At 36.2% G+C, this 17308-nt stretch overlaps 1 protein-coding gene across 9 annotated transcripts in view; it reads right to left on the bottom strand.

Moving 5' to 3' along the window:
- Positions 1-17308, bottom strand: part of LOC129725208 (diacylglycerol lipase-alpha) — a 152533-nt gene that overhangs the window by 31317 nt on the left and 103908 nt on the right. For 8 of the 9 annotated variants that reach the window (XM_055681397.1, XM_055681316.1, XM_055681229.1 and 5 more), the window contains 5 exons: positions 9647-9745; positions 9358-9567; positions 8876-9294; positions 8425-8799; positions 7362-7385 (listed from right to left, as the gene is read on the bottom strand). In XM_055681397.1, the coding sequence (XP_055537372.1) occupies positions 7362-7385; positions 8425-8799; positions 8876-9294; positions 9358-9567; positions 9647-9745 (1127 nt within the window). The remainder of the gene's footprint in view (positions 1-7361; positions 7386-8424; positions 8800-8875; positions 9295-9357; positions 9568-9646; positions 9746-17308) is intronic. The other variant, XM_055681484.1, reaches the window with a different exon arrangement.

Below are 17308 nucleotides of genomic sequence, written 5' to 3' on the forward strand. Positions count from 1 at the left end.
ACTATCTAACTCATAAAGCCATTACCACGTGGCTTGAATAATGACTATATTGAATATCGCTCACAAACTCTACTGCTAAGCGATATTCGACGCAGATGATTGAAGCAAGCGTTGGTTAATTCATTACGAATGAGGTCCCGGTTAGTAAAAATCGGCACTGTAGGTGCAACAACATACCACCAGCACATGAGCCTCAAACGTAAGAATGCTTTAAACTGACCGACTGTTTTTTCGGTCGATCATGAACGCAAACGAAAAATGGTACGTGATTGCCGACAGAAGATTGCACGGCGGACTTGAACGCCGAAGCGGTGGTCCTTTTGCGGAAAGCAACGTTGCACGCAGCTCGTTCCATATTCGCTCTGCTTTGAGCCGTTCGTGGAAATTGAACGTACTGCAGGTACAAGTTGAAATTGAGCAACGCATTAGTAACGCAGACTCAAGCCTCCTCCCCCCTTTCATGCGTTACGTAATTTGTGTAAGACGTCTTTTCAGGAATGGATTTTCATTGCCCTGTTTGCAGGTTTGTTATCGTTACGCGTTTTTCATATTTTCAGCACGGTGTTTGGCTTGTGATATTCTGCGTCTTCATAAATGCTCATAATTTACTAATAATCCATGTTCAAATATTTTTATTTGTCACTAGCTGACCCGGCAAACTTCGTCCCGCCTATTTTAGTGTTTATTCTAATAATTTTAAACATTTTAAATTCTTTGATTCCTTGCGATTGTTTATATCGTTTGAAATTGTTGGTTTCATCGAAATGACAACATCCTCGACTTTTGGCTTTTGTACATCACCTCTATTCCGGAAATTTATTGGGTGCATTTCAATTATTTTCGTTGTTTTCCAGAAACTGAAAGTTGTCATCGTCGAATTCAAAATGGTGTCCAGGGGCAATGCTTGGCTTCTATACATCATTTCGATTACGGAAATATTCATATGTAGTAGTATTCGGTTATTTCCCAGAAGTTGCCATTTTACAATTCAAACTGGTGTCTGAGGTCAATTTTTAGCTCCTTGCATCATTCTGGATCCGGTGATACTCATATTGGGTGGTATTTGGTCAGTTCAGACTATTTTTCAGAAACCGTAAGTCGCCATCTTGGATTTCAAAATGGCATTTGGAGACAATTCCTGGCCCCTGAGCGTCATTCTGGTTGAAGAAACACTCATATTGGGTGGTATTTTGTCATTTTTGGCTGTTTTCCAGACACCGGAAGTCGCCATCTTACAATTCAAAATGTTGTCTGAGGTCGATTCGTGGCTTCAGTGCATCATAACAATCCCGGAAATACCCATATTGGGTGGTATTTGATCATTTGCCGCTGTTTTTCAGAAACCGGAAGTCGCCATCTTGGATTTAGAAATGATATTTTGGAAATGATATTTTGGAGACATCCCAGAAGAAAGAAGGGTGTCGAAACATTATGCACATGTTTGTTATACAGTCATACCTCGATATAAGGCAACTTTATTTTTATTTTCGTTACGTTATATCGAAGCACGAAAAAAAATATTTTCTATTGATGTAAAATTGTTTATGGTTACTCAAAAGTGCACAAAAACTTATTTCCCTTCACCTAAAAGTATAAATAAACCTGTCTTATGTCCCTTTGAGACAATTTTCGTAGACCAACATAACCAGTCATAAAACATTGAAAAAATAAATTTAAATTTTACCCCATTGGTTTCAAAACTTCCTTAAAACATTTATTCGGAACATTACACACCTCAATCATAATTGTAGTACTTTAATTTTGGGAATTTGAAAAAAGTTACGTTATATCGAGGCAAAAGTTACGTTATATCGAGGTTGCCTTATATCGAGGTATGACTGTACCTAAAAACATTCACTTGCCAAATTTGATTCCATTAAGTTGGATAGTTCTCGAGATAAGCAGAAATTTGTGTTTCATTTGTATGGAACACCTCCCTTCCAGAAGAGGGAGGGGTGTCGAATTATGGACATATTTGTTACCTCTATAAACATTCACATGCCAAATTTGGTCCCATTTGCTTGGTTAGTTTTTGAGATGTGCAGAAATTTGTGTTTCATTTGTATGGGACCCCTGCCTTTCAGAAGGGGGAGGGGTCTCAAACTATCATAGGAACCTTTCTCGGCCCCTAAAACCCCCACATACAAATTTTCACGTCGATCGGTTCGGTGTTTTCCGAGCTTTGGATCAGACAGACAGACAGACCGGACTGCATTTTTATAGGTATAGAAGAGAAGGAGAGATTCAAACGCTTGTGTATCTTTTTAGATTTCTGACTGCGTCCGGATAGAGTTAATATATCTTTTGTTTTTTTTTTAAAGTTCTACCTGAGTGTTTTTTTGCCGTTTGACGTTTTTTAACCTTCGGCTAGCCTTGCAATTTCTGTGATTTTCTTTTTTTTTCAGCCATTTTTTGGATTCTTCTTTATTCTTCTTTTTTACCTAACTTTGTTTTCCTTTTCTATTTTAGTGTCTTCGTATGATTGTCAGTCTATTGATACCTTTTTTACGTACAATCTGTTTTTTTTTGTGTTTTTTTTATAGGGGGGGGGGGGAGTTTGTAATGATTTATTTATGTACTGAAATATCTATTCAGAATTAGTATTGTGTGTTCTGCCTCAAATGGTGACATTTCAACACTATTATATATATTTGTACGCTTTCTAGTATTATTGAATGTTATTAGCTTTCGCAGTTAAGATAATGTAATTGTAGGAAAATTATTAAGCCTACTTGTCAAGAAAAAAAAAGGAATAAAGGGAATAAAACGAAACTTAAAATAAACCTAAAACTATCTTACTGACTATAAAGTGAGCTAATCGTTGCAATTGAGGATTGCAACGATTTTTGTCGGAATTTGTTGATAATTTGGCTTGACATATTTTCTAATGTTTCAACATTAGTGAGCCTATGTAGCTCGTTCGTGCTAAACCAGGGAGGACGCTTCAAAATCATTTTCAAAAGTTTATTCTGAATCCTTTGAAGTGTCTTCTTCCTGGTTGCACAACAACTTGTCCAGATGGGAACTGCATATAACATTGCTGGCCTAAAAGTTTGTTTGTAAATTAACAGTTTATTCTTGAGACAAAGTCTAGAATTCCTGTTGATAAGAGGATATAAACATTTGATGTACTTATTGCACTTTGACTGGATATTTTCAATGTGCTCCTTGAAAGTAAGATTCTTATCATAAATTAGCCCTAAGTATTCAACTTGATCAGACCAATTTAAGACCACACCGTTCATCTTAATAACGTGGTTATGGGTGGGTTTGAGAAATTAAACTCTTGGCTTATGAGGAAAAATAATTAACTGTGTTTTAGAAGCATTAGGGGAAATCTTCCATTTCTGCAAGTATGAAGAAAATATATCTAAACTTCTTTGTAGCCGACTGCATATAACACGAAGGCTTTTTCCTTTTGCGGAAATGCTTGTATCGTCACAAAACAGAGATTTCTCACAACCTGGTGGTAAATCAGGAAGATCAGAAGTAAAAATGTTATATAAGATTGGGCCCAAGATACTCCCCTGAGGCACACCAGCTCTAACAGGCAAACTATTAGATTTACCATTTAGATAGTTAACCTGAAGAGTGCGGTCAGTTAAATAACTTTGAATCATTTTTGTAAGGTAAAGCGGAAAACTGAAATTTGACATTTTTGCTATTAAACCTTTATGCCAAACGCTGTCGAATGCCTTTTCTATATCTAGAAGAGCAGCTCCAGTCGAATAGCCTTCAGATTTATTAGTTCGAATCATATTTGCTACTCTAAGTAACTGATGAGTAGTGGAATGCCCATGGCGAAAACCAAACTGCTCATTTGCAAAAATTGAGTTCTCATTAATATGTGTTATCATTCTATTAAGAATTATTCTTTAAAAAAGTTTGCTAATAGAGGAAAGCAAACTAATTGGTCGATAACTTGATGCCTCAGCTGGATTCTTTTCGGGTTTTAAAATTGGAGTGACTTTGGCATTTTTCCATTTCGTAGGAAAATGTGCTAGGGCAAAGCATCTGTTAAAAATTTTTACCAAGAAATTTAAAGAGTTTTCGGGAGTCTTTTGATGAGGATATAGAAAATCTCATCATCTCCTGGTGCTTTCATGTTTTTGAATTTTTTGAGAATAGTTCGCACCTCATTCAAGTTTGTCTCCAATACCTCTTCGGAAAGAAATTCTTGGGTGGTGATCTGAACATACTTTTGGTTTACTTCATTTTCAAAAGGACTTACTACGTTCAAATTGGAGTTATGAACACTCTCAAACTGCTGAGCAAGTTTTTGTGATTTTTGTTCATTCGTTAGAAAAATGCAATCACCATCTTTAAGGACTGGAATGGGCTTCGAGGGTTTCTTAAGAACCTTAGAAAGCTTCCAGAAAGGTTTTGAATAAGGTTTTAGTTGTTCAACTTCTCTCATGAAATTCTCATTTCGCAAGAGAGTGAATCTATGTTTAATTTCCTTTTGTAATTCTTGAAAAATAATTTTCAAAGCAGGATCACGAGATCTTTGGTATTGACGTCTCCGTATGTTTTTCAAACGTATAAGAAGTTGAAGTTCACTGTCAATAGTTGTTGCATTAAATTTCACTCTTGCCTTAGGAACTGATAAATTCCGGGCATTGAGTATTAAGCTGCTAAAATTTTCTAATGCTCTGTCAATGTCAGCACTATTTTGTAAAATAATATCATCATTCAAATTTTCCTCGATCGTAGAACGATATCTATCCCAATTAGTCTTGTGATAATTTAACACAGATCTAGTGGGATTTAAAATAGTTTCATGGGAAATAGAAAATGTTATGGGAAGATGATCAGAATCAGAGTCAGCATGAGTTAATAAATCACTGCATGAATAGCTTTGATTTGTTAGTACCAAATCAATTGTAGATGGATTCCTAATAGAAGAATAACATGTAGGATCATTTGGAAATAAAACTGAATAAAATCCAGCCGAGCAATCATTAAACAATATTTTTCCATTGGAATTGCTTTGAGCATTATTCCAAGATCGATGTTTCGCATTAAAATCACCGATGATTAAAAATTTAGATTTATTTCTTGTGAGTTTTTGCAAATCTTTTTTTTTTTGTGTACATGAAAACATCTTTACATTCCTGCTTGTTGCACAGACTTGTTTTTAGGTATATTTGTATTTGAATTTTTGTTGTTGATTATTTCGACGGTTGATTTTTTCATTTTCTAAATTTTTTCATCCTCTAAAACTCTGTTTCTTAAACTTTTTCACTCTTTTTCAATCGATTCGATACTGATCATACAAATTTTCCCATCGTAATTCAAAATGACTACGGTTAAAGATACAACGAAAATGATAATGAAAACAGAGCAACATTCTCACGAAACTGAGACACAATTGAGAGAAATTAAAACATAATTTTCATCTATTTAAATTCCAAGTTAAGGCTCTATAAAGCATCTAACGTTTGTTTGAATTTCCGACTGAATGTTCTTGCAGAAATTTTTCTTATATGTACTGGCCACTGGGTAAAGGTTTGGTCTGAAAATCACAGAGTTTCAATTTTTTTAACAAGGTAGAGTCTATCAACCTATTATTATTATTATTATTATTATTATTTATTTGTCCAGTAGTGTAAAGGTTGACCTTTTTAATTTGACTACTTCCGGTTTAACATTCGTCTCTCAATCATTTTTGTGTTAAGTAATTGATTTACCTAACCTAACCTAATCTCTCTAAGCGTGGTTCCAGAAATTCAAACAGTCTCTCTTGAACATTACCTCCGATGCAGAACTTTTTACTCTGGCTGGCAACATATTCCAGCTAACGACTCCTCTAACGAACAAGGAATTTCTATAGATTGAAGAACTATTTGATGGTACAACTAAGTTTTGAAGACGTCGACCGCGTGATGGAATCAATTTTCTGTGAAGTGATGACGGTATACAAGTTGTCATGAGCTTTTTCATAAAAACACAGGAACGATACGCATATAATTTTTGAAGTGGGCATCCAATAAGATTTGAGTGCAAATGACTTACACGGGAGTAGCGATTCAGCCCATAAACAAATCTCACGCAACAGTTCAGGGCAACACTTAGTTTACGCAGTTCACCGGCACCTGGATCGATGTGAACCACATCTCCGAATAGAAAATGAGGAAGAATCAAACTTTTAAACAGCTTCAGTCGGGTACGAACTGGAGCAGAGGTAGCACAACTATATAGCGTTCGTAAACCGGAATAAATTTTCCCGCATTGTTGTCGTATAAGTCCATCCCATTTTAGATCGTTGCGAAAGACGTAGCCCAGGTTGTTTGCATTATCTGTCCAGTGAATTACTTCTCCGTCCATTATAACGTCAGGCAGTGTATTATGGTGAGCAACATTCCGTGTTCTGGTTTTTATTAATAGGGCTTTACTTTTGCTTTTATTGACAAGCAGTCCATTTCGGTGAGACCATTGTGTAATCCTTGCAAGATCCTCGTTAACCAATTCAACAATTTCAACAATTTCGCTGGTACCAAGACCCAACCGGCTTATGTACAACTGTACATCATCAGCATACAACTGAATGGTGCAGTACTTTAGAACATTAGGCAGATCATTAGGTGCAAAATATTCTCAAAAAAGCGAGAAAAATTAAATCTGGAAAACATTTCATTGGAATTTTTACGATTGAGTAGTTTCAAATACAGTTGTAAAAGCTATCCTCGGGATGACAAAAAAAAAATCTGGAATCGGTTTGTCAACCCTTTCTCGATTTAGAATAGACGTTGAGGACTACAAAGCAAAAAGAATGACGTTTTGCACGGACTACTTTTCCCAGTTTTTGTTCTGTTTCAATACAGGTTGCTTTGAATATGGACGCATACGAAGAAAAGATTAGGGCTTACTGATGCGGCAAATTGATAACATCCCGTATATTAGAGTTTGCTAGTTTTAAACTTGAAATAAAATTTTAGATAGTAACAGCAGCAAAACAAAAGAAAAAAAAAACAAGTAAAACTTTCACAATTTCTACCACATGCACACATGCGGATAGTTACTTGAGCCTGAGCGCCCTCATTGCAGTTTGATAGCAAAGCAAAGTTGATCCAATCTAGCTAGCAGGCAGCAGGCGGGGTTAAAATAAAAACTTAAACGACCGAGAAACGGTAAAAATATGTATTCTAAACTGGAGTAGGGAGGCTACTACATTTAGAGAATCTCTTGAAATACTTTTGGCAAAGGACCACCCTCGATAGTAGGGGTTAGAAAGGGGTGACTAAACTGGAGAAGGTTTGCGCTAAAAATAAGGTTTTTTTTTCGGGGAGCCACAGAGTGTAATACTACACAATAGTCGGGTGTTGGACATGTTTTTGTTTTTGTTGTTGTTGTAAGCGTACCTCCAACCTTTCTCGTACTTGTGTCTGGCCGGCCGGAGCCCAAGCGTACCATTATTGAGAGCGAATACAGCGATATAATAGGAATACATATAGAAAAAAATAGAAGACAAACGTGGGAAAAAGACACAAAGACAAAAGTGAAAAACAAGCTGATGCAAAAGTAGGCCATGATGGTGCAGCAGCAGAGTGTTTGTTGTTTGGTTGGGCTGCCCCGCATGATGGATGGTTGGATGGATGGATGGACGTACGGTGGGAACCAGTTGCGGTGGTGGCTCCTGACACTAATCGTTTATTTTGGGTGGTTTTGTTACGGTCCATTGAACAGGTTACTAGCAGAGCAGAGCAGAGAAGAATAAGAAGGGCAGAAAACGATGTAGTATCGTTGCAGAATATTCAACCAGCAGGCAGCAGTTCACGTGCCGAATGATAGATGGCATCACGTATCAGAGAGTAACGTCCGGTGGGAAACCAACTCAAGACTTGTCATGAATCAATATTAGTGACGGAGCTTGAAACTGAATCAACCGGACCGGATGGCAGCGAAATAAAAAAAACAGATTGAAATTGAAGTGTGAGTTACGCTCCAGGAACCAGAAAGTTCACTAATGGCGCGTAATTGAAATTTGTGCACTAATAGTCAGTGCCAAGCCGTTTGCCAGCGGCACTATCAAACGACGGAAAGGACAGAAACTTTATAGCTGCGAGGAGGACCGCTATCATGTTCGTTCGCCGGAACGAGGCAGTAAAATGCATTACGGGATTAGCAGGACTTATGCCGCTGTTCTGTTCTCGCTGTACACAGCTATCTGTTCGAGCCGGGTTTCAGTGAAAGCAAATGTGACACAGCGTCAAACAGAGCGCGGCGGAAATGTGCCAATTTCGAAAAATAGAGTGTGCCATAGATTGAAATGCTGCAGGAAATGCTGTTTCGGAATTATGACTTTGTCGGGAGCGGGAGGATGGACTCGGTGCGAAGGCGAAACTATTTGTGCTCTGGAAGTGGTAGTGTTTTGTGGTAAAAAATAGAACAGCAATAAACGTCGAGCAATTGGGTTCTACTTACTCTTCCTGGCTAGGATGATGACGAACGATGTGGATGATCCGTCCCGGCGGATAGAGCGGATGGTGGAGCGTCAGTGCGATGGAGTTGTCATTCGGATGCACCGTGCTTTGGCGGGCACTGTTTCGATCCTGTTCGTAGCGTTGAACGTTCTCCACCTTGGTGGACATTTCCGTCACCGAGGTGGGTTCCGGTCCGCAGCAGCAGCAGATAACCGAGCAGGCTATCGTCTTCCACTTGGGATCGATGCTCCGCTGGATGGCGTTGATCAGATCCGCTCGCAGGGCCTCCATTTGGTGAAGACCGATCCGGGGGACCACATCCTTGCCAACCACCACCGAGGTGATGAAGGATTTACTGTACTCCACTGCTGGCATGCTAGAATTAATCATTATTATTATTATTGGACTGTAGTTTATGTAGAATATTTTAAAAGATATTAGAACTACGTTACCTCAACAATCCCCCTGGTGGTGAGTAGCTGTAACAGTGCAAATCGTCGTACTGCTGTTTCATCAAAATTGCCAATATCGCCGCCGTTCCGGCGCCCAGCGAGTGTCCCACCAGAACCAACCCGAAGTCTGGCGTCCCCCGGGCCGGATTGTGAGCAAGCGCCCGTTGGATGAGATTTTCCTCCTCCAGCTTGTTTTTGATGTAGATTGCCGCCTGTACCATACCTTTGTGTCCCAGCCAATCCTCTCGTGGTGGTGTCAACGGCAGACACTCGCCCTCAGCGTTTAGATCAGTCAGAACATCCTTCATGCTAAGGGTACCCCGTATGCTGACCACCACCTTGCCATAGTTGTAATCAACCGCAACAAAGAACGGTGTTTCTCCGATATCCACGTGATATGTTGCGTAGATTACCTCCACCTGTAAGTGTAGGCAAGTAATTTTAGATCACAATTTGATTGGTGATCGAGAATTCACACTCACCTCTCCAACTTGTAGCATCTTCTTGAGGGCAGCGTAGTTACAGAAGCAGCAGTTATCCTCAATCACATCGACGCCGGATTTCCGTCGGCAGCACGACAGGCAGCAGGTCAGCTCGGACCCCAGCTGGCAAATTCCAGTCCGGGAGTGAGTCATTAGGAAAATTGGCCACCCGTAGGCACCCTGGGCGAAATACATATAACGAATCACAGTCTGCAATAAACGAGAGAAAAGGAATGAAGAACTGTCAAAATTACCCGGTGTCACGAAAAAAAAAAATTATAACGCCTACCTGAAAGTGGTCGTAGTCTTTCGAGTCGTTCAACGCCAGAAAGTGAGTGTTGGCGGTGATGGGAACACCCGATAGGAACTCGTAGGTGCCGTTTTTACGCTGGAAAAAGTAAAAGGAAAAGGCATATTGTTGCAGTGTTATTCAGTGTTTTGCATCTCAATAGAATGCACAATCTGGGATTGGGATTTAAATTTAAGTTTTTGCTTCTGGATAAGCTATGAAAGGTAAATTTTGGTTTGAAACTTTTATTTTAGATAAGGTATGTTGGTTTCTTGAATTCAAAATTTTCAAACTTTGAATTGAAAGTTTAGATTGAGATTATGGATTTGGGGCTAGAATGCGATTCACTTTTGGATTTAGATAGGATTAGGAATTCGCTAACTCTTCTATTTTAGATTTAGATACAAGCTTGGGTCTTGAATTTTAGTTTTCATATTGCAATTAAAATTTTGGATTTGAATTTAAAATTTTAATGCTAGATTTTCGATTTGGATGGCTCTTGGACTTGGATTTTCATTTCAGATTTATTATTTCAGTATTTATATTCTAAAACAGGAATTTTGGATTGAATGTTAAATTTTCACGTTTGGAACTTGGATTTGTTGTTGCCTTTTGCGTGTGGATTTGTTGTGTCATATTTAAATTTGTCATCTTGATTTTGTATTATGTATTTCCAGCTCGAGTTTGGAATTAGGGATTTGGATTTTCGGCTAAGAAATTTTGAACTGTAAATACGTTTTGGTTTCAAGATACATTTTATATCCGAAATTAGATTTTGAATTTAAAGTTTAGATTAGGAATTTGTATTAAAAGTTCAGAAAACAGAATTTTAACATACAATCTGATCAAAATTAAACATGCGAGTTTTAAATTCGGATCCTGCAATTAAATTGAAAATTTGTATATAATTTTGCTTTTGAGTTTCGGGTTGCCGAGAACTTGAGTTGAAACTTAGGTGTTGAATTTGAGGTTGGAATACAGCAATTGTAGTTTAGATTTCAGATTTCGAGTTTCAAATTGGAACCTAAACTCCAGATTATGATCCGAAATATAAATTCTGAACTTGAACATAAATCAAAAAACGTATTTTAATCATAATCTAAGATCCAAACCAAGATCCAAATACGAACTCAAAATCCAACATTCAAAGTCAGCTCAAGCTCTTAATTCAAATGCAAACTCAAGTCAAAACTCCAGAACCCAAAGTCAATGAATTGGATTAAGATTCAATCTCTGGTTTTCGGTGTTGCATTTCGGATATAGATTTAAGATTGTGATTTGATTATGTATTTCAGGAATGGATTTCAGGCTTCAGATTTAGATTTAGAATTTTGGTAGCGGATCCAGATTTCAATTCCAGATTTGAATTCTGGATTCGTATTTATGTTTTGAATTTGAAATTGTGAGAATGGGTTAGAACTAAAGATTCTGCATTTCAGTTCTAAAATTTATAATTTCAATTTAAAATTTACATTTTTTAATAGGGATCTAGATTTGGATCTTGAATTTGCATACCATGTTTTGGTTTGAACTGCGTTTTAGGTTTTCAATTTGCATTGGGATTTAGCTATGGATTCAGCCTCAGATGTGGAAATTCGAATTAGGTATTTTATATTTCGATTTGAACTTTGGTTTTGAACTAAAACCTGAAACTCCGATTTTAAATCTCAAAACTAAATCTATGTTCACATTCGAAATGGAGATTCGTGATCGAAATACAAATTTAATACTCGAGCACAAACCTACTTCAGATCTAAATTCTAATCAATAAAGCAAATCCAAAATACGAATCAAAAATCTATCAATCTATCGAACAGCAACCCGAAATTCAAACGAAAACAAAATTACTTCAGGGTTTCGTGTTTCGAATTTTAATTTTGAAATTGGATTAAAGATGTGGCTTTAGACTTAGAAATGAGAATTAGTAAATTTAGATTTTTTTTTTGAATCAGGATTAGGGCTTAGATTCAAATATTTATTTTGAATGACGGGCTTAAATTTTGCACTTTGGAGTATGAATTTATGAGTATGAAAAACATTTTTTTGATGCCGAATGTTTTAGAAATGCAGAACACGTCAAGATCTGGTGTTATCTAAAAAAAAGGAAAAAACGACTTTCTGGGCCTTTTTTTGTCGATTTTTGAGCTGGGAAACAATCTCATTTCACTTGTCCTATTCTCAATTTCACTTCACTGTCAATCTCACTCCACGGAGGTGATTCTTGTCACCTCACTTGAGGTGGAATCGGGAATAGGTCTAAAAAAGTGAAGTGAGCGTGAGAGTGAAATATATTTCACCGTGAAGTGACTCCCGTAATAAGCACCATTATAAGGATTTCAAATTTGGGTTTATATTTTAGAAATTGAAATTGGATTTGGAATTTGTGATTGGGCTTAGGATTTTTATTTTAGATCTCAGTTTTAAAATTCTAATTCAAATCCAAACCCCGAAATTTTATTTTGAATATAAATCGAAAACTTGAGCACAAATCGAAATACTGAATCCAGAAGAAAACGCAAAATCCAATATTGCTGGCTTTGAATCGAGCTTTAAACCCAAATCCAAATTCAAGTCAAAACTCCAGAACCCAATCCCGATGGAGTTTGATCGGATTCGGATTCATACTTGGATTTTCAGTTTCGTATTTCGGATCTAGACTTTGGGTTGGGATCAGAAAAAATCATTTTCCGAAAACAGTTAACACAATGTTCACAGTTCATCAATGTTTTACAATGACAAAACGTGACAAGTGGGGGAGGGGAGTGAAATTTTATTAAAATCAGCGTGACGTTCTTAATGAATGTCGCCTAAAATTTGAATGAAATTTAGTGATGATTATGAGATTTGTTTGTTTGTTTGGTGTGTAATCAAAAATCAGGCAAATTCCAATTTTTTCGGGCATCATGAAACATTGTAAGTTATAAAATAGGCAATGTAGGGTAAGGAACGGCTTAAGCAGTGGCGCCTATTCTAATCAGTCGAAATAAACGGGCCTCGATCTTCTGAATTTTGATCAATATCGACAATTTCAATGATAAGAAAGAAAACTCTGATTGACTAGCTGTCTTACGAACACATAAAATTTTGTTCAACACGGAAAAAACTTTGAAAAAATATCAAACGAAAAATGTTGCAGCTATTTAGGCGCTATTTGGGTGCTGAAATAATTCCCCTGCAAAACAGATGTAAACTGCTTAAAAGGTTCGGGGTGATTGAAATAGCGTCCCTCGATAGGGAACTTTAATTGATCATTGTTGAAGTTTGCTAAATCGGTTTTAGAATAAAAAAAAACAAGTGCTGACAGAGAACAAGATAGAGAACAAGTCGATATACTCATGATTGTATTTCACCTCACAGATTTCAAGTATTTCGTCTAAATACACAGGCGGCTCCTAAAGCTGCTTAAAATATGTTCCCTACCCTATGTGATTTTTTCGAGGATGCGAAAAATGAACACAGACTGAGGGTGGGATTTAGACTTAGAATAAAATTCTCTCGTCCAGGCGGGAATGGAAAAATTGATTGGGCTTTGTATTTTGGATAGGAAAACTCCGATTGAGGTTTGGATTTGAATACTAGATTTGGATTCCGGGTTTGTAATTTTGATTTCAATTTGGATTTTGAGCTGGGATTTAGATTTTGAATTTTGGATTACAAATATATAATTTCGGTTGATTTGAAGTATGACAAAGAAAAATGGTTCTGGGTAGGTCTAAGATTCGGATTAGGTTTGAATACGAATTAGATTAGGATAAGATGTTGAAATCAGGAAGTTGCAATTGCATTTAGATATTCATTTGGGAAAAAAACTTTGGAATGGGATTTTGATTTCAGATTTTAAATTTAAATATTAAATTTTTAAATTTTTAATTGGGGTTCGAATATGTATTTTGATTTAGGTTTTAACTTCTTAATATAAGTATTGGAACTTAGGAATCGGATTGCGATTGGATTTTTTTATTTAAGTTTACATTCTAGGTTTAGGATTTCGATTTAAATTCTGAATTTTTCTATTTAAATTTTAAATTTGGACTCTGGAGGTCCTGATCACAAGATTTAATGTTAAGATTTTTGTTGGATTTTTGCTATTGGAATTTGGATTATCCTTTTAAGCTCAAATTTTACCAATGTGTTGTAGGAATAAGATTATGACTTACATTTCTAGTCTCGGATTTTGTAACTTTATTGGATTCTAAACATAAGAATTATGAATTTGGATTTAAAATTTGGCTTCCAAGTTTGAGTTAAAATCTTTTTTTTAATACAATCCAAGTTTAAGTATAAATCGGGACACAAAAATCTTGTTCCAGATTTTAAAATCGTATGAAAATTTCAAATTCAAATTGAAATCCAATTTTACCATCCAAATTTGAAAACAATTATTAAATTAACTAAAAAACGCAAATTTAAAACGAAATAGAATAAAAATTCAAATTGACGTTTTTAATCGAAACACAAATACAACTCATGCTCTAAATTTAAATTGAAAATCCAAATGTGAATTTTATGAATAATTTAGAAACCGATTAAAATCTTTTGAGCATTCGCGTTTCGGGTTGGGGACTTCAAATTTTGATTTCAAGCCGAACTTTATATATGGAATTTAGATTTGAATATGGCTTCAGGTTTAGAATTTTGATTTGATTTAAATATTGGATTTTTTCTTTTGGACTTGGATTAAAATTGAAGTTTTAATTCGTACTCAATGCCTAAATTCGAATCCAAATTAAAATTTGAAAGTTGAATCTGGAATTTGGATTTTTTATTTCGAATTCGGATTTTGCAATTTGATTAAAATATAAATTTTCGATATGATTTTTGAATCGGTATCGGTCTTCGTATTTAGAATGTGGAATAAGATAGATTTATAATTTATATTTTTGTTTGAATTTTGATTTGGCTTGAGAACTAGGATGTACCTTTCAAACTCCAAACTTAAATCCTAATTCAAATCCCAGCCCTCAATTTTCGATCTTGATTTGGAGTTCCAGTTGGGCATGGAATTATGATTTTAGATTTAGAATTTTTTCTGGACTTGTTTTGAATCTTTGATTCAGATAAATTTAAGGTTCTGGAATCCGATTTTAGATCCGCGTTTTGCAGGGTGGTGAAAACGTGAAAAAAACTGGAAATAAGGGAATATCAGGGATTTTATTTTTCGATCAAGGAAATCAGAGAAAACTGAATAATAATCAGGAATTTTTTTTAGCCTACACGCGATTCGTTTTGAACGGCTTATCAGCGGAACAGATTTTTGGCATAGAACTACGTCTCTCAGGAAGTTAGGCTATATAGGATGGTAAAATGAAAATCTAAAAACGGAAATGTGGACCAAATTTGTCCCTTTTTAAATGCTAATAATTTAATTAGTTTTCAACAAATTTCCTTCGTGCTTGAAGCAATCGATTGGAAAATTACCCATGCATCTATGCAACTATGCAACCCATGCAACTATTGTCCTATTGAAAATTGTCAACTCTTGTTGAAATGCGGATTTCGACCTCTGATTGGTCGCTTAATGCTTGTTTTACCTAACACGGTCGACAGTATGTGTACTTAGTTAACCGAGAACGCATATAAGAAGCAGAAAAAGCCGGAACGGAGTCAAAGACAATTCGCATCCGTTAAACCAAGAGCGTGAAAGTTGTAACACCAGCTGCTCTGTGGAAAGTCGTGCGTAATAATGGACGATGTGACCTATGTTAAATTTGATAACAAAATACGGTTCGGGATAGCCAGACTGATGACGAGGCGTAGACTTCAATTTTTACCGAAAAGTTCGGAAAAAAGGGAATGGTTTGGCAATCCATATGTGAGTGCGGTATGCTTTCCGAGCCATTCGTAACAACAGACACAATGAATATAACTGTTTACTTCTAAGAGTGTCCCAATCGGCGTCTGATGCTCATGATCCGTAAACATGATCACCCTGTACTATTTTGACAAGATTTGTCATCAGTGCATTACTCAAATGACACGGTAGCTTGGTACCAATCCAACGAAGCTGATTTCGTGCCAAAGAAGGTGAATCCGCTAAATTGTCCCTAGGCAAGACTAATCGAGACCAAGTCACATTTGAGAAAATATGTGAAGCCAGCGTATTCCATCCAAAAATTCCCAACAGATTGGAAAAAAATTGGCCAAAATCATCACTAATCGGTCTGTGCTGAAGCTAATGGGCAGTTTTCGATCGCAAATTCGAACATTGTCCCATGATTGGCTAGAACCAAATTTTTAATCAATGCACTGCAATAGAAGACCTTCGGAAAAATAGAAGTTAAATAAAAATTTAGTTTGCTCCTAAACTTTTTCTCCTTTGACTATTTAGGCGACTTTCAGAAAGTACGTCACGCACATAGGGGGGAGAGGGGGTTAGGAAAATCGTGACGATTCTTGACGTAGCGGGAGGGGGGTATAACGTTGTGTGACGTCACATGAAAAATATTTGAAAATAGAAAATTGACTGGAGAAATTGTGTGTTTTCCTTCCTTTTTATTCACAACCTTTTGATAAAACCTGAAACTAAATAGACATTGTTTTTGTCTAGCAGCAAGAAAATTCGAAACTAGTTGCTTCAAGTTATCAGCAGAAATTTTCGATTTCCCCAATGATTCTGACGCAGTGTGGCCTTAAATCTGTTCCATTGGAACGTAGTTGCTTATTTTGTAAGCCTGTGAAAAACAACTTCAATCTTTTATCTATTTGAAAAATTTGTTCTTATTTGTATTTTTTCACAAAAATCTGTAAACTGTACAGGGGCCATCCACATACCACATTGACAGATTTTTAATGATTTTGGGATTCAAATTGAAATGTAGATTTAGAATTTGTAGCTGGCTCCTGGATTTGCAATTGAAATTTTAGATTTTGAAATCTAAATTCAAAACCAAACTCCAGATTTTTGTCGCAAATATAAATCTATGACTCAAGCTCAAATCGAAATACAGATCCAAATGCTAATCTAAATTTCAACTCCAAAATGCAAGTCTAAATCCATGTATGCTAACTCAGAATCCAACATTCAAAGCAAATTCCAGTCAAAACTACAGAGCTCGATCGGAATTGGGTCATGGATTCAGATTCAAAGTTAGGTTTTTAATTATGTATTTCAGATTTAGGTTTTGGATTAGCACTGGGCTTTGTATTTTGGATAAGGCTTTAGATGAAGATTTGAAGTTTTGGATTAGGAGTATGGGATTTAAATTTCACAATTGGATTCGACTTTGAATTTGAACCTAGATGAGAAACTAGTACGAAGCTTAAGATTTTGTATTTGGGTCATTCCATCTCAAGTGTGCAAAAAGGGGATCGACGAAATTTTCAGATTTGACTCACAACTTCGGAGTTGAATGAACTATCCCCGCAACCGCGTGAAACTCACTTTTTTGATAGTGCCATTATTCGTCTAAACCCCTATTTTCTCTGAATAATGGCTACTAGGTCAATTTTGAAGAAACTCAGTGAAAGAAACAAAAAAAAATTTGAAGCGGCAGTGTCGCAAGATATGTGATTTTTGCATTTCAGAAGTTCACATTCAGGAGGTTCGAGATTTTGATTTCAGATCTTGAATCTGAATTTTATTTTAGTTTGAAATTTGCTTTTAGATATAGAATTTTGGCTTTTTATTTAAGTTCCTGATTATGGATATCCATTTTGATTCGA

This window comes from Wyeomyia smithii, chromosome 1, assembly GCF_029784165.1.
Source record: "Wyeomyia smithii strain HCP4-BCI-WySm-NY-G18 chromosome 1, ASM2978416v1, whole genome shotgun sequence".
Lineage (NCBI taxonomy): Eukaryota > Metazoa > Arthropoda > Insecta > Diptera > Culicidae > Wyeomyia > Wyeomyia smithii.